The sequence below is a fragment of the Coregonus lavaretus genome, assembly GCF_964263955.1.
Source record: "Coregonus lavaretus genome assembly, chromosome: 12".
In the NCBI taxonomy this organism is placed as follows: Eukaryota; Metazoa; Chordata; class Actinopteri; order Salmoniformes; family Salmonidae; genus Coregonus; species Coregonus lavaretus.
In genome coordinates this window covers 41,646,302-41,664,755 of record NC_139999.1, presented here as the reverse complement: position 1 = coordinate 41,664,755, position 18,454 = coordinate 41,646,302, and the positions used below count along the sequence as shown (strand labels likewise).

The 18,454-nt window shown below is 43.4% G+C and overlaps 1 protein-coding gene across 1 annotated transcript in view; it reads right to left on the bottom strand.

Annotated features, from left to right (window-relative positions):
* The window catches only part of LOC311138839 (receptor-type tyrosine-protein phosphatase gamma-like), a gene marked incomplete at its 5' end in the record, with an annotated part of 204,313 nt that overhangs the window by 50,200 nt on the left and 135,659 nt on the right, over positions 1-18,454 (bottom strand). The window contains 2 exons of the mRNA XM_084173644.1: positions 6,668-6,734; positions 9,187-9,282. Of these exons, the coding sequence (XP_084029770.1) occupies positions 6,668-6,734; positions 9,187-9,282 (163 nt within the window). The remainder of the gene's footprint in view (positions 1-6,667; positions 6,735-9,186; positions 9,283-18,454) is intronic.

Genomic DNA, 18,454 nt, shown 5'->3' with positions numbered 1-18,454 from the left:
GTCACACGTCACTACTTCACAGGAAAGGCATTTGACAATAAAATAAAATAAAACATCTACATTTGTTTTTGGGCAGAAATACCTTCTGGAACATGTGACTTTCATGTGCCTTAATAAAAAACATCTGTGCCATCTGAAAATACGAATACAATTGTTAAATTACGAGACTAGCTGCTTTAGCCACGGAAAAAGACAGGGACCTTCCTGCTAGCCATGATTGGCTAAGATAATAGTTGGGCTGGACATGTCGAGAGATGAGTTCAGATTGGTCTGCCATGTAGCATACTTCTGTCTATAACATGACCTGCTCAGTATGTGTACGAGCTGTATAAGGACATAAGCAAACAAGAAAATGCTCATCCAGAAGTGGCGCTCCTAGTGGCCGGGGACTTTAATGCAGGCAAATTTTAACTTCAAATTTCTATCAGCATGTCACATGTGCAACCAGAGGAAAAAAAAAAAAACTCTAGACCACCTTTACTCCACACACAGAGACGCATTCAAAGCTCTCCCTCACCCTCCATTTGGCAAATATGACTATAATTCTATCCTCCTGATTCATGCTTACAAGCAAAAACTAAAGCAGGAAGTACCAATGACTCATTCAATACGGAAGAGGTCAGATGAAGCTGATGCTACGCTACAGGACTGTTTTGCTAGCACATACTGGAATATGTTATAAGTGCATAGACGACGTCATCCCCACAATGACCGTGCGTACATAACCCAACCAGAAACCATGGATTACAGGCAACATCTGCACCGAGCTAAAGGCTAGCGCTGGCACTTTCAAGGAGCGGGACACTAATCCGGATGCTTATAAGAAATCCCGCTATGCCCTCAGATGAACCAACAAAACAGGCAAAGCATCAATACAGGACTAAGATCCAACCGTACTACACCGGCTCTGACGCTCGTCGGATGTGGCAGGGCTTGTAAACTATTACGGACTACAAAGGGAAACACAGCCGCGAGTTGCCAAGTGACGCGAGCCTACCAGATGAGCTAAAAGCCTTTTATGCTCGCTTTTAGGCAAGCAACACTGAAGCATGCATGAGAGCACCAGCTGTTTCCGGACAACTGTGTGATCACACTCTCCATAGCCGATGTGAGCAAGACATTTAAACAGGTCAACATTCACAAGGCCGTGGGGTCAGACGGATTACCAGGACGTGTACTCAGAGCATGCGCAGACCAACTGGCAAGTGTCTTCACTGGCATTTTCAACCTCTCCCTGACCAAGTCTGTAATACCTAAATGTTTCAAGCACACCACCATAGTCCCTGTGCCCAAGAAAGTGAAGGTAACCTGCCTAAATGACTACCGCTCCGTAGCACTCACGTCGGTAGCCATGAAGTGCTTTGAAAGGCTGGTCATGACTCACATCAACACCATCATCCCAGAAACCCTATACCCACTCCAATTCGCATACCGCCCCAACAGATCCACAGATGATGCAATCTCAATCGCACTCCACACTGCCCTTTCCCACCTGGACAAAAGGAACACCTATGTGAGAATGCTGTTCATTGACCTGTAGTGGTCAGCGTTCAACAGCATAGTGCCCACAAAGCTCATCCCTAAGCTAAGGACCCTGGGACTTAACACCTTCCTCTGCAACTGGATCCTGGACTCCCTGACAGGCCGCCCCCAGGTGTTAAGAGTAGGCAACAACACATCTGCCACGCTGATCCTCAACACTGGGGCCCCTCAGGGGTGTGTTCTTAGTCCCCTACTGTACTCCCTGTTCACCCACGACTGTGTGGCCAAGCATGACTCCAACACCATCATTAAGTTTGCTGACGACGACGAGACAGCCTATAGGGAGGAGGTCGGAGACCTGGCAGTGTGGTGCCAGGACAACAACCTCTCCCTCAATGTGAGCAAGACAAAGGATCATGGACTACAGGAAAAGGAGGGCCGAACAGGCCCCAATTAACATCGACGGGGCTGTAGTGGAGCGGGTCGAAAGTTTCAAGTTCCTTGGTGTCCACATCACCAACAAACCATCATGGTCCAAACACACCAAGACAGTCGTGAAGAGGACACAACAACACCTTTCCCCCTCAGGAGACTGAAAATATTTGACATGTGTCCCCTGATCCTCAAAAAGTTATACAGCTGCACCATCGAGAGCATCATGACCGGTTGCATCACCGCCTGGTATGGCAACTGCTTGGCATCCGACCGTAAGGCGCTACAGAGGGTAGTGCGTACGGCCCAGTACATCACTGGAGCCAAGCTTCCTGCCATCCAGGACCTATATACTAGGCGGTGTCAGAGGAAGGCCCCAAAAATTTTCAAAGATTCCAGTCACCCAAGTCATAGACTGTTCTCTCTGCAAGCGCACGGCAAGCGGTACTGGAGTGCCAAGTCTAGGTCCAAAAGGCTCCTTAACAGCTTCTACCACCAAGCCATAAGACTGCTGAACAATTAATCAAATGGCCACCCGGACTATTTACAGATTCATGCATGGTGGCTAGCTATGACAATCAGTTTGTATTGCTAGTAGTGTGGGTTGGGATTATGGTTAATTGTTTAGCTCACTCTGTTTAGCACATGGCCTCACATGTGAATCCTTAAAGAGATGGGTGGGGCTAAGGCTTAAGAGGGTGTGAATGATGCTGAATGGGTGTAGTCAAAGAAGAGCTCTCTAGTAGGTGTACCAAAACATTAAACGGCCATTTTCACAAAAGTGGGGTTACAACTTTCAAAGCAGAATTTATTTTCCATTGTTCCTCAACTGCAGTGTATGATATACCATTTTCTAGCTCTGAGTGTCTACTTTTATCCAATGTAAAAAATTAAAAAAGTTTTATGTTGCGACATACAGTGAGGGAAAAATAGTATTTGATCACCTGCTGATTTTGTACGTTTGCCCACTGACAAAGAAATGATCAGTCTATAATTTTTATGGTAGGTTTATTTGAACAGTGAGAGACAGAATAACAACACAAAATTCCAGAAAAACGCATGTCAAAAATGTTATAAATTGATTTGCATTTTAATGAGGGAAATAAGTATTTGACCCCCTCTCAATCAGAAAGATTTCTGGCTCCCAGGTGTGTTTTATACAGGTAACGAGCTGAGATTAGGAGCACACTCTTAAAGGGAGTGCTCCTAATCTCAGCTTGTTACCTGTATAAAAGACACCTGTCCACAGAAGCAATCAATCAATCAGATTCCAAACTCTCCACCATGGCCAAGACCAAAGAGCTCTCCAAGGATGTCAGGGACAAGATTGTAGACCTACACAAGGCTGGAATGGGCTACAAGACCATCTCCAAGCAGCTTGGTGAGAAGGTGACAACAGTTGGTGTGATTATTCGCAAATGGAAGAAACACAAAATAACTGTCAATCTCCCTCGGCCTGGGGCTCCATGCAAGATCTCACCTCGTGGAGTTGCAATGATCATGAGAACGGTGAGGACTACACGGGAGGTCTTGTCAATGATCTCAAGGCAGCTGGGACCATAGTCACCAAGAAAACAATTGGTAACACACTATGCCGTGAAGGACTGAAATCCTGCAGCGCCCGCAAGGTCCCCCTGCTCAAGAAAGTACATATACAGGCCCGTCTGAAATTTGCCAATGAACATCTGAATGATTCAGAGGAGAACTGGGTGAAAGTGTTGTGGTCAGATGAGACCAAAATCAAGCTCTTTGGCATCAACTCAACTCGCCGTGTTTGGAGGAGGAGGAATGCTGCCTATGACCCCAAGAACACCATCCCCACCGTCAAACATGGAGGTGGAAACATTATGCTTTGGGTGTGTTTTTCTGCTAAGGGGACAGGACAACTTCACCGCATCAAAGGGACGATAGACGGGGCCATGTACCGTCAAATCTTGGGTGAGAACCTCCTTCCCTCAGTCAGGGCATTGAAAATGGGTCGTGGATGGGTATTCTAGCATGACAATGACCCAAAACACACAGCCAAGGCAACAAAGGAGTGGCTCAAGAAGAAGCACATTAAGATCCTGGAGTGGCCTAGCCAGTCTCTAGACCTTAATCACATAGCAAATCTGTGGAGGGAGCTGAAAGTTTGAGTTGCCAAACATCAGCCTTGAAACCTTAATGACTTGGAGAAGATCTGCAAAGAGGAGTGGGACAAAATCCCTCCTGAGATGTGTGCAAACCTGGTGGCCAACTACAATAAACGTCTGACCTCTGTGATTGCCAACAAGGGTTTTGCCACCAAGTACTAAGTAATGTTTTGCAGAGGGGTCAAATACTTATTTCCCTCATTAAAATGCAAATCAATTTATAACATTTTTGACATGCGTTTTTCTGGATTTTTTTGTTGTTATTCTGTCTCTCACTGTTCAAATAAACCTACCATTAAAATTATAGACTGATCATGTCTTTGTCAGTGGGAAAACGTACAAAATCAACAGGGGATCAAATACTTTTTTACCTCACTGTAAGACCGAATCAAGGTGGTGGGTCAAATTTAAATATTTTACTCAAACCACTCGTGGGCCGGATTTAATTGGCTTGTTTGACACATTTGATATATGGGTAGTAAGGTAGCTAGGAGCTGAAGACAATCTGGGGTAGTAAAGTGGGAGCTGAAGACAATCTGGGGTGGCAACAGGACTCTAAGCTTGGGGTTGAAATATAAACCATGCCATGTGGGTACAAGGAAGAACCTACTAACAGTCATGTAGGTTTCTATCGAAGGATGAGGAGGGCGCCTCACTGTGGACTATGGAGCGTAGGTGGGACGTGGGACGGGAAAGTGGACGTGACTGTACAGAAGACTTATCCGAACGGAACCACCTTTCCGTTCCCGACATCGTGAGCTGCTTCACTATTCACCGCATCTCTACTACCCGCCTGCCCTCAGACAGCACAGCCCAGTGTACGTGTTGTATCGTGGCGCTGCCTCAGACCTGCTAATGGATGGATGGCTGACGCTAACAAGCTAACGGAAACCCCGCCACCGCCACCCCGCTAGAAGAGAAGACATTAAGTGTGTGTCCCAAATGGCACCCTATTACCTATGTATTGCACTACTTTTGACCAGTGCCCTATTGTCTGTGGTCAAAAGTAGTGCACTATGTAGTGAATAGGGTGCCATTTGGGACATAGCCTAATTACCCAGCCAGAGCGCCCGGAGCCTCCCTTGGACCATCAAAACAACACCACATCCCAGGCTGACCGGACCCAGCCCTTCCTCCAACAGGGAGGGACTCTAGATTCAACACAAGTCTGAATGCTCAACACAGAGGGCGGTTTCCCGGAGGCCTATTCCTGATCTAAAAACACTTTAATTGGAGATTCTCCACTGAGCATGCTTTTTAATCCCAGGAGTAGGCTTTATCTGTGTTCGGGAGACCGTGTGTAGTGACTTGATTGGCCTACCTCACAGAGTAACCACTTTATACATCTAAACCTAGCGATACCACCTGCACGCTAGCCCCATTTTTGCCCCGTTCCAACCATGGCAGATCATCCAGTATAGGGAGTCAGTGTAATGAATGGGAGAGAGCCCCAGAGAAGCACGAAGGATACAGTTGTGTGAGATTAATCAGCATGAGTAAAGAGGTCTGCATTTACGGCTATATGCTCTGTTTATTCCGTTCTCCCATTAACATGTCTTCTCTCTGTCTCTGAGTGGACCCACATAAAGAGAACCACGTCAGTAGCACATTGTTAACCCAGCAGTATGTGTTGGTGCACACAAAGCGTGCAGGCACACACACACACACACACACACAGCTGCATGGCTCAATATAGCCGGTGTGTGTGTGTGCAGACGGAGCAAGGGATTAGGGACACATCCTAAAGCACATTTATATGGGCAGGTGGAGACGACATAACTCGTGTGTGTAGAGACGCCAGCTACCCACCACACTCCGCTCGCAGCTCACACCAACTCTGCTTTCATACAACACACACTGCAGCTAGGCACATCTGTCTCCCCCTAGCATTAAAGATGAATGGTGCAAGCAAGCGTGCATCTGATGTTGCCACTGTGTAAGTTCTCTCTCTGTCCGTGTGTGTGTGTATGTGAGCAAGCGATGGAGTGTTGACTAATTGAGGCTTAGATGCAATTAACAGTTCCGTCTCTTCTTTGCGTCGCTACACAGAGAAGCAGGGAGTGGTGGTAGCTCACTGTACTGCCTTCCTCTTGATACAAGAATGGGCTCAGAGCTTGTGGTCAGACTAATTTGGGAATAAAAATGAACACCAAGGTTAAGTATCTTCAAAAGCCTGAACAAACCGATGGATGACCAGATGAGAGGCACGGAATCTCTAAGTCTGGGAGACGCTTGAGGTCTGAAGCAATCACTTCACATTAACCTCACAAACAACATAAACAACTATGTCCTTGGGAAATAATTTCTCAGTTTCTTTTTTAGTTGTGTATGTTTTCTGTCGATATTCATTTAATGCTCTTCTATGTGACTGAAAGCCCTCTTTAGTGAAAGTGATAAAGCCATGGTCCTCTAGCAATCGTTAGTGTCTCTGTATATCAATGTTTCTGTGTGAAGACTGAGAACCTGGTGCTCTACTGATGCTCTGTAGTTTAGGGCTAAGTGAGAAGTGCTATAGAACTAAGGCTGTCAAACAACAGCACAGTGAGAACACAGCAAACTGCTGAGAGTGAGAGAGATTGTGTGTGTGCTTGTGTGTGTGTGTGTGCCAGGGGTTTACTCACCGTGGTGTACGACCCGTTTCAGTCCCTGGATGATGGGCTCTACGGCTGGATTGTCTCTCTGCCCCACCTGATGACACCAAACAAAGAGACAGGCTCTTTCACAGGACAGCCCAGAACAGCAGTTACAGTCCCCACACTCAGTTTAGCACACTCATCATTTATTCCCAATATTCCCAATGTCTTATTTACGCTTAGAGGGGGGGATAAAACAGTGTTGGGACATGGGGACCAATCCTCCTCCTCCTCCTCCCTAACTCAGGTCAGTCCAATGAGAGTAAAAGTAACTGAGTGTAAATGTTGCTAACCGTTGAATGTGGAAAATAATATGAACCCCTTAGCGACCATTCACACACCCTCAGGGAGCCAAAAGCAGCTCCTCCTCATCGATTAAAGATGGTAAACTGGTGTGTGTGTCCTGCTCTGTAAAATGCAATTCAGCAGGATAAAGGTGTGTGTGTGCTAATGCTAATTGCTGTAAGCGATAGGCTGTCAGAAACACAGTGGTAGCATTTAGGTATGCATACACACAAGGTTCATCACTGTCTATCCACAGACCTACATAGAAACACCTGTGTCCCCATTCCAACCTGCCTGGTTCTCTGATCTGAGAGAGAAATGACCCTGGCCTAGCCACTCTGTGTGGCTCTGAGTGCTTCAGCAGAGTGCTTCATAAGTAGACTGCATAGACCGCATCACTATAATAGAAATATAAATAGAATGTCTGATAGATAGGGCAGAGTGAACCGGGCCGGACCTTGTTCTAGTCAGTGATCACTGTGGGTGAATGCTGGAGAGTGATGAGCTGGAGAGTGTTGGTGCTGGGTTAAGTGCACAGCTGCAAACAAACAGGGAAAGAAAGTGGAGCTCTCCTCGAGTGTGCTCAGTTGAAGCTTGATCAGTTGAATGTTCATTAAATTGCAGAAATAAAATGTTGTTGGTCCCATGTTTAATGAGCTGAAATAAAAGATCCCAAGATAATCCATCTACCTGACAGGTATGGCATATCAAGAAGTTGATTAAATAGTACGATAATTATACAGGTGCACCTTGTGCAGGGGACAACAAAAGGCCACTCAAAAATGTGCGGTTTTCTCACACAACACAATGCCACAGATGTCTCAAGTTTTGAAGGAGTGTGCAATTGGCATGCTGAGTGCAGGAATGTCCACCAGAGCAGAGAATTGAATGTTCATTTTTCTACCATAAGCTGCCTCCAACGTTGTTTTAGAAAATGTGTAACCACGCAGACCATGTGTAACCACGCCAGCCCAGGACCTCCACATCCGGCTTCTTCACCTGCGGGATTGTCTGAGAGCAGCCACCCGGACAGCTGATGAAACTGTGGTTTGCACAACTGAAGAATTTCTGTACAACTGACAGAAACCGTCTCAAGGAAGCTCATCTGAATGCTCGTCGCCCTCACCAGGGTCTTGACCTGACTCTAGTTCGGCGTCATAACCGACTTCAGTGGGCAAATGCTCACCTTCGATGCTCAACTTTACATAGCCATTGAAGAGTGGTTATGACGGGGACATTCCACAGGCCACAATCAACAGCCTGATTAACTCTATTCGATGGAGATGTGTCGCGCTGCATGAGTCAAATGGTGGTCACACCAGATACTGACTGGTGTTCTGATCCAAGCCCCTACCATTTTTTAAGGTATCTGTGACCAACAGATGCATATCTGTATTCCCAGTCATGTGAAATCCATAGATTGAATGATTTCATTAAATGAACTGTAACTCAGTAAAATCCTTGAAATTGTTGCATGTTGTGTTTATATTTTTGTTCAGTATAGAATACCACTACTTGCTACTTTTTTTAACAAACCAGGTACTAATATAGACAGGCAGGCAGACAGACAGATAATTTTCCTTGACGGAACGAGAAATATTCCTTGATGTTTACAACTGAAAATCAACTGTAGGCCATTTACTATCCTTCAGAAGTATTCCTGGAGAGTGAGGATGGCTGTGCTAGTCTTTAGGGAAGCCTGTGGTACGGTAAGTTAGAGAGAAGCAGTTGTTTAAGGGGATTTTTAAGGGGATAGCGGCAGTGGAAGCCCTTGCTCTCTGACTCTGTCTGTGCTTCTCTTTCACCGTAATGGCTCCCTGGAGACATATGTCTGTCGGACTGCCTGCCTGTCTGTGGCACTGATAGAGAGTCACAGCTCTCAGGATATGGACGATGTGTGTGTATGTGTGTGTGAGTGAGTGAGTGAGTGAGTGAGTGAGTGAGTGAGTGAGTGAGAGAGAGACACAAGAAACAGAGAGAGACAGAGAAACAGAGAGAGAGACGTATCATAGGGACATTGGTAGTTGGAAGGAAAGAAATGACAAGCAATAAAGATAGCATGTGCCTCAAGAGAGCCAGCAGCTTTCGATCAGTGTACTGTTGTTCATATTTCCTAATAAGCACTGTATTGGTGGCCTCTACCCGTTTCATTGTTTTTGGGAACAACTGAGACCAAGAGAACAAATCAAACAACAACACAGCCAAAGCCAGTATTACAGTACCTCAAAGAACACAGCCATCGCAGCAATGATGCGCTTCTCCTTGATGGCCGCACTGAGACTGTCAAAGTCATCTGAGTTGTACAGGTAGATCTGCATCTGTGAACGGAGGGGGAGAGAGAACAGACAGAACATTAGAGGTGTACACACAGCCAGAGTCTTAACTGTCTCTTGAGTGACTCTAGCATGTCAGAAGAAATCAATAATTGTGACAGAATGCAGAGAACACTGTCAGGTACACAAAACATATTTCCTTTCAGCAGTATGTTATGCAAATAAACAGTACGGCTTTCGATGGTTATATTCAGTACCAGTCAAAAGTTTAGACACACCTACTCAATGCAGGGTTATTCATTAGTTTTACTACATGTGCTCAGCATATGTGGGAACTCTTTCAAGACTGTTGGAAAAGCATTCCTCATGAAGCTGGTTGAGAGAATGCCAAGAGTGTGCAAAGCTGTCATCAAGGCAAAGGGTGACTACTTTGAAGAATCTCAAATATAAAATATATTTTGATTTGTTTAATTTTGGTTACTACATGATTCCATATGTGTTATTCCATAGTTTTGATGTCTTCACTATTATTCCTCAATGTAGAAAATAGTAAAAAAATAAAGAAAACCCCTTGAATGAGTAGATGTGTCCCAACTTTTGACTGGTACTGTAAGTATTTGTTGATAATTACTATTTATTCTCTTTTCCCTCCTCTTCTCTGTCATTCGTTCTCTCACACAAACCAACGGCAATCCTTAAACTTAAACTGTAATACTGTATGCTGCTGTATTTACAGTAACATAATCTCCCATCCCATTGCTGTACTGTATCCTGCTTTTCTTACAGTAGCATGGTGAGCAGGGATCCACAGTAGGATTATACTCTTCTCATGCACTAAGATCTAACCGTGGGTCATGCTCTAATGCTTTTAATCACAGCTCCAAATGCTTCTACTCTGAGGCAAGAAATGTAGGCCTATGTGTGTGTGTGTGTTTGTGTGTGTGGTGTGTGTACCACAACGCTGGGAGAGAACAGCACCATTAAAACCATTCTAGGCATCAACAACGATATAATCAAAACTCAACCAAAGTTTTGAAACAAACAAACTCCTCACTCAAACTAAATATAAAAGCTACCCCCTCATCAAACGGCTGTGGTCGCCGCGTCCCGATCTCACCCTGTGTGTTTGTATCACGACTCCCAACTTGTATGTTACTCCCTCCCTCCTCCCTAGTCTCTCTCTAGTCTTTAATCAGATGAGTAGGCACTGAGCCATGTTCAGGGGTCTAGACGAACTTGTGGCACTGGTGCTCCCAACTTTTTCAGTTGATGTTACCAGCACATGGTTGCACCAATGTTTTGCCTGTGCATGCCCAAAATGACCTGACCAATCTAACGACATAGCGGTAGTCATTTATTTGAATAGTAAATCTCTATTGATAAACTGGGTAAATCAAGATGTAGCATAGGCCTATTCACAATACAGGTGAATGCATATTCAATAGGAGTGTGTGCATACATTGAGTTTTGGCCGATTTCATGGGGATACAGATGAAAAACAATCTGTTTCACTTCCATCTGGGACTTTTATTGTACTAATCCATAACATTTGCATAGAAGAAGCAATCTCTTATTTTATAAAAGTGTGCTCTGTCTCTAATGACTTCATTCACAGACACACAGTGAGAGAGACAGAAAGGATGTGAGGCGAGAGAGACTAAGTGAATTAATAATGTTTTTGGTGACAATCAGCTTTGAAATCAGCATTGCAGTGGTCCCTCAGGACAGGCTAAAGCTAGCAATGAGTAAGTGGAGCAGGAAAGGAGCAGGCACGGTGCGCTCACGCTATACAGGGACATTGGCTGCGCTGATTGACAGACTTTATCCTCTCTCAATCAGTAGACGACCTGAGACATTTAAAAAATCTAGTAATGAACTGTTTTTCATGTTCTAGTATTGAAAAAGTAACAACGTTTCGGTATATGATGCAACACTTAAAGGACAACTCCATCCAAAAACTAACTTTTGGTATTTGTTTCATTAGTCCATTCTTGATATAGTCCAAAAATGTTTTGCATGTCAGCAATCAAGTTCTCAAGATATACAGTTGAAGTCAGAAGTTTACATACACTTAGGTTGGCCTCATTAAAACTTGTTTTTCAACCACTCCACAAATGTCTTGTTAACAAACTATAGTTTTGGCAAGTCGGTAAGGACATCTACTTTGTGCATGACACAAGTAATGTTTCACTTATAATTCACTGTATCACAATTCCAGTGGGTCAGAAGTTTGCATACACTAAGTTGACTGTGCCTTTAAACACCTTGGAAAAAATCCAGAAAATGATGTCACGGCTTTAGAAGCTTATGATAGGTTAATTGACATAATTTGAGTCAATTGGAGGTGTACCTGTGGATGTATTTCAAGGCCTACCTTCAAACTCAGTGCCTCTTTGCTTGACATCATGGGAAAATCAAAAGAAATCAGCCAAGACCTCAGAAAAAAAAAGTGTAGACCTCCACAAGTCTGGTTCATCCTTGGGAGCAATTTCCAAAACACCTTAAGGTACCACGTTCATCTGTACAAACAATAGTATGCAAGTATAAACACCAAGGGACCACGCAGCCGTCATACCGCTCAGGAAGGAGACATGTTCTGTCTCCTTTTCGTACTTTGGTGTGAAAAGTGCAAATCAATCCCAGAACAACAGCAAATGACCTTGTGAAGATGCTGGAGGAAACAGGTACAAAAGTATCTATAGCCACAGTAAAATGACTCCTATATCGACATAACCTGAAAGGCAGCTCAGCAAGGAAGAAGCCACTGCTCCAAAACAGCCATAAAAAGCCAGACTACGGTTTGCAACTGCACATGGGGACAAATATCGTACTTTTTGGAGAAATGTCCTCTGGTCTGATGAAACAAAAATAGAACTGTTTGGCCATAATGACCATCGTTATGTTTGGAGGAAAAAGGGGGTACTTACAAGCCAAAGAACACCATCCCAACCATGAAGCACGGGGGTGGCAGCATCATGTTGTGGGGTGCTTTGCTGCAGGAGAGACTGGTGCACTTCACAAAATAGATGGCATCATGAGGAAGGAAAATTAGGTGGATATATTGAAGCAATATCTCAAGACATCAGTCAGGAATTTAAAGCTTGGTCGCAAATGGGTCTTCCAAATGGACAATGACCCCAAGCAAACTTCAAAAGTTGTGGCAAAATGACTTAAGGACAACAAAGTCAAGGTATTGGAGTGGCCATCACAAAACCCTGACTTCAATCCTATAGAAAATGTGTGGGCAGAACAGAAAAAGTGTGTGCGAGCAAGTAGGCCTACAAACCTGACTAAGTTACACAAGCTCTGTCAGGAGGAATGGGCTAAAATTCACCCAATTTATTGTGGGAAGCTTGTGGAAGGCTACCCGAAACGTTTGACCCAAGTTAAACAATTTAAAGGCAATGCTACCAAATACTAATTGAGTGTATGTAAACTTCTGACCCACTGTGAATGTGATGAAATAAATAAAAGCTTAAATAAATCATTCTCTCTACTATTATTCTAACATTTCACATTCTTAAAATAAAGTGGTGATCCTAACTGACCTAAGACAGGGCATTTTTACTAGGATTAAATGTCAGGAATTGTGAAAAACTGAGTTTAAATATAGTTGGCTAAGGTGTATGTAAACTTCCGACTTCAACTGTATAACTTTCAAAATACAGAAATACAGCATTTTGCATCATATGATGCTGCGTTTTGCATCATATAATGTAATGCTAAATGCATCATACCAGCTGTATTTCTGTATTTTTTAAGTTATATATCTTGAAAATGTGATTGCTGATATGCAAAACATTTTGGGAATATAGCATCAATGTATTAATGAAACAAATACCAAAAGATAGTTTTTGGGTGGAATTTTCCTTTAACTAATGTGACCAGCTAAAAGATGTTCACTAGCACCCTGCGGCCAAATAAAATTTGGTTTCACACTGCTAAGTCAAAAGGTTGCAAATGCGAGTGTTTTGGTTACCGTCTCGAACCCTGCATGTTGCTCCTCTCTTCCAGGAATAATTGGATGAATCAGTCATCAGACAGCCATGAATATTATCTACTGGGACAGTAGATAATGATCAGGAGTGGTCCTCTGTCTAGTGCATTAATACACACACAAGGCTTTGTGTATTATACATAAGCTATTGCACGTCATTAAAATATGTTTGTTTGCCACAGACACAAACAAAAGTGTCCTCATGGTTTGGATTAAGTTTATAGGATCTGGTTTAGGCAAGACTTGCTTTGCAAGACGTACAAGCTGCACTCGTCAGTCGCGAGAGACTTGATATAGGCCTTCCTCCAATGAGTTTGAACCTGGTTTACACCTCACCATGTCTGCTGCGGATCAAACCTATATTGTATATACAGCTGCGGAAAAAATTAAGAGACCACTGCAAAATTTACTATTTATAGGTACAGTGGGGAGAACAAGTATTTGATACACTGCCGATTTTGCAGGTTTTCCTACTTACAAAGCATGTAGAGGTCTATAATTTTTATCATAGGTACACTTCAACTGTGAGAGACGTAATCTAAAACAAAAATCCAGAAAATCACATTGTATGATTTTTAAGTAATTAATTTGCATTTTATTGCATGACATAAGTATTTGATACATCAGAAAAGCAGAACTTAATATTTGGTACAGAAACCTTTGTTTTCAATTACAGAGATCATACATTTCCTGTAGGACTTGACCAGGTTTGCACACACTGCAGCAGGGATTTTGGCCCACTCCTCCATACAGACCTTCTCCAGATCCTTCAGGTTTCGGGGCTGTCGCTGGGCAATACGGACTTTCAGCTCCCTCCAAAGATTATCTATTGGCTTCAGGTCTGGAGACTGGCTAGGCCACTCCAGGACCTTGAGATGCTTCTTACAGAGCCACTCCTTAGTTGCCCTGGCTGTGTGTTTTGGGTCGTTGTCATGCTGGAAGACCCAGCCACGACCCATCTTCAATGCTCTTACTGAAGGAAGGAGGTTGTTGGCCAAGATCTCGCGATACATGGCCCCATCCATCCTCCCCTCAATACAGTGCAGTCGTCCTGTCCCCTTTGCAGAAAAGCATCCCCAAAGAATGATGTTTCCACCTCCATTCTTCACGGTTGGGATGGTGTTCTTGGGGTTGTACTCATCCTTCTTCTTCCTCCAAACACGGCGAGTGGAGTTTAGACTAAAAAGCTCAATTGTTGTCTCATCAGACCACATGACCTTCTCCCATTCCTCCTCTGGATCATCCAGATCAGGGGTGTCAAACGTCCGGCCCGCGGGCCGGATCAGGCCCGCAAACGGGTTTAATCCGGCCCGCGAGATGATTTTGTAAAGTATAAAAATGAGCTGCAATTTTTCAATAAAAGAAACTGCTGTTCCAATTGTGTCCACTGGATGGTGCAATAGCAATTGTGTTAAGCAAGCAAACTGTTTATACCGGGGTAGAGCAAATAGGTCAAGCAAGTGCAGCCAGTCCGGATGAGCTACTTTGTTTTGCCCGCGATATTTATTACGGCTTCTACTTTTAACATTATGTGCTTTGGCACCCTCATTGCCCCAATATGTCTCTGTCAAAAAAGAGAAAAGTGGACGCAGAGTGCAGAGTGTTCCAAGAAAAATTGTCATCCTTCTATTTATTCACGGAATTGAATGGGAAAGCTGTATGTTTGGTGTGTTCACAGCATGTTGCAGTGCTGAAAGAATATAACCTTCGTCGCCACTATGTGAGTCTTCATGCCGACAAATATGACAACTTTCAAGGACAGCGGAGAAGAGAGAAGGTGAATGAACTGTTGGCGGGTCTGAAGAAACAGCAGTCTGTGTTTACTCACAGCCGAGACATCAGTGACGCTGCAGTGAAAGCTAGCTACCTCATTGCTAATGAAATCGCAGTGGCTTCAAAACCATTTAGTGAGGGTGAATTTGTAAAAACATGCATGATGAAGGCAGCAGAGATTGTGTGCCCTGAAAAGCACCAGGCTTTTGCAAATATCAGCCTGACAAGAAACACAGTTGCAGACAGGATTTCCGATCTTTCAGTGGATTTGGACAGCCAGTTGAAGCAAAAAGTAAAGTAATTTATTGCGTTTTCGGTTGCAATTGATGAAAGCACGGACATTACATATGTTGCACAACTGGCCATTTTCATCCGCAGAGTTGATGACACATTGACCGTCACCGAGGAGTTCGTGGAGTTGGTGCCGATGACAGATACAACGACAGCAGCTGATATTTTCACTGCACTCGTCAGCGCGCTGGACAGGGTCGGAGTGGACTGGTCCCGCGCTGTCAGCCTGGCTACAGATGGTGCGCCCTCAATGATCGGGAAAAAAGCAGGCGTTGTGACAAAGTTCAGAGAGAAAGTGCAATCTGCAAATGGAGGACGTGATTTTTGGACTTTTCACTGTATTTTGCACCAGAAGGCTTTGTGTTGCAAGTCATTAAAGATGGATAATGTCATGAAGGTGGTTATTATTTTTATTATATTATTATTATATTATTATATTATATTATTATTATATTATCCAAACTGTTAATTTCATTCGATCCAGAAGCCTGAATCAACGTCAGTTTGACAGCCTTCTCAGAGAGAAAGACCACATCTATGGCCTGCCATACCACACTGAGGTAAGATGGTTAAGCCGAGGTGCTGTGCCGAGGCATTTCTTTGATTTACGAGAAGAAATTGAACAGTTCATGGAAGAAAAGGGCAAACCAGTGTTAGAATTTCATTCCGCAGAATGGATGCAGGACCTTGCATTTATGGTGGATGTTACAGAGCACCTGAATAACTTGAACAAACAGCTGCAAGGGTGCAACAAAGTTGCCACACAGCATTATGACAGCATACGTTCTTTCAAGTTGAAGCTGTCATTGTGGGAGACGCAACTCGCCGGTGGTGATGCAGCTCACTTCCCCTGTCTGAAAAATGTGTGCGCGACCCAACATGTGGCAGACATGAAGCGGTTCAAAGATAAAATAACGGGACTGTTAAGGGAGTTTGAGCAACGCTTTCAGATTTTTGGTGAACTGGAGAAAGACTTCAAAGTTTTTTGTTCGCCATTAACCGTGAATCCCTCTGATCTGCCCGTCAGCATCCAACTTGAAATAATATACTTGCAGTGTGACTCGGATTTGAAGGGCAAATTTGCCGCAGCTGGCTTGGACACATTTTATCAGAATCTCTTGCCAGGTTACCCCAACTTGACAGCCCTCGCTGCAAAACTGTTGTGCATGTTTGGAACCACATATCTTTGTGAGCAAGTACTCTGTAATGAGCATAAATAAAACAAAGCTGTGCTCAAGGCTCACGCACAAGCACTTGAATCACATCCTGAAGTTGGCTGCCACTCAGGATGTGACGCCTGATATTGATGCGCTGGTGAAAGCTAAAAGATGCCAGGTATCAGGAGTCAAATAAACTATGCAACCCCACTTAAAGTGCTGCATGAGACACCCTGATATAGTTCTGTGATCTGTGATATACTTCTGTGAATCACTGAGGCATTGTGTGTTTGTGTGTTGTTTGTCCTCAGAATTTCAAATAGCTTGAGGTGTTTTATGATTAATAGTGATGTTGTGCTTTTGGACACACTGTCCTCAGGCTCCAGCTTTATGTTTATATGTTTTTATGTTGATGTGCTATTGTTTTTAATTGATTTTATTTTATTTGTATATTTAACCTATTCTTGACTCTGTGGTTCTTGCACTTGTTTGGGGAACAGGATTTCATTATTTGTATCTACATTTCTGCCTGAGAAATGACACCCTGATATAGTTCTGTGATCTGTGAAACAGTTCTGTGAATCACTGAGGCATTGTGTGTTTGTGTGTTCTTTTTCTTTAGAATTTTCAAATAAACTTGAGGTGTTTTATGATTAATAGTGATGTTGTGCTTGTACTATTTTGGACACACTGTCCTCAGGCTCCAGCTTTATGTTTTATGTTGATAGTATTAAAACAAAGAAAACAATCTGAAGTTGTTGTTTTTAAGTTATACATACCATGATTTTACCGGTCCGGCCCACTTGGGAATAGATTTTCCTCCATGTGGCCCCTGAGCTAAAATGAGTTTGACACCCCTGATCCAGATGGTCATTGGCAAACTTCAGACAGGCCTGGACATGCGCTGGCTTGAGCAGGGGGACCATGACGGCGTAGGTCCCAGCTCTCTTCAGGTCATTGACCAGGTCCAGCCGTGTAGTTCTGGGCTGATCCCTCACCTTCCTCATGATCATTGATGCCCCACGAGGTGAGATCTTGCATGGAGCCCCAGACCGAGGGTGATTGACCGTCATCTTGAACTTCTTACATTTTCTAATAATTGTGCCAACAGTTGTTGCCTTCTCACCAAGCTGCTTGCCTATTGACCTGTAGCCCATCCCAGCCTTGTGCAGGTCTACAATTTTATCCCTGATGTCCTTACACAGCTCTCTGGTCTTGGCCATTGTGGAGAGGTTGGAGTCTGTTTGATTGAGTGTGTGGACAGGTGTCTTTTATACAGGTAACGAGTTCAAACAGGTGCAGTTAATACAGGTAATGAGTGGAGAACAGAAGGGCTTCTTAAAGAAAAACTAACAGGTCTTTGAGAGCCGGAATTCTTACTGGTTGGTTGGTGATCAAATACTTATGTCATGCAATAAAATGCAACTTAATTACTTAAAAATCATACAATGTGATTTTCTGAATTTTTTAGATTTTTTAGATTCCATCTCTCACAGTTGAAGTGTACCTATGATAAAAATTACAGACCTCTACATGCTTTGTAAGTAGGAAAACCTGCAAAATCGGCAGTGTATCAAATACTTTTTCATCCCCACTGTATGTGTTTGGGTAAAAATTATTTTTTTGTTTTATTCTATAAACTACTGACAACATTTCTCCCAAATTCATTTAGAGCATTTATTTGCAGAAAATGACAACAGGTCAAAATAACAAAAAAGATGTAGTGTTGTCAGACCTCGAAAAATGCAAAGAAAATAAGTTCATGTTCATTTTTAAACAACACAATAGTAATGTTTTCACTTAGGAAGAGTTCAGAAATCAATATTTGTTGGAATAACCCTGATTTTCAGTCACAGATTTAATGCGTCTTGGCATGCTCTCCACCAGTCTTTCACATTGATGTTGGGTGACTTTATGCCACTCCTGGCGCAAAAATTCAAGCAGCTCGGCTTTGTTTGATGGCTTGTGACCATCCATCTTCCTCTTGATCACATTCAAG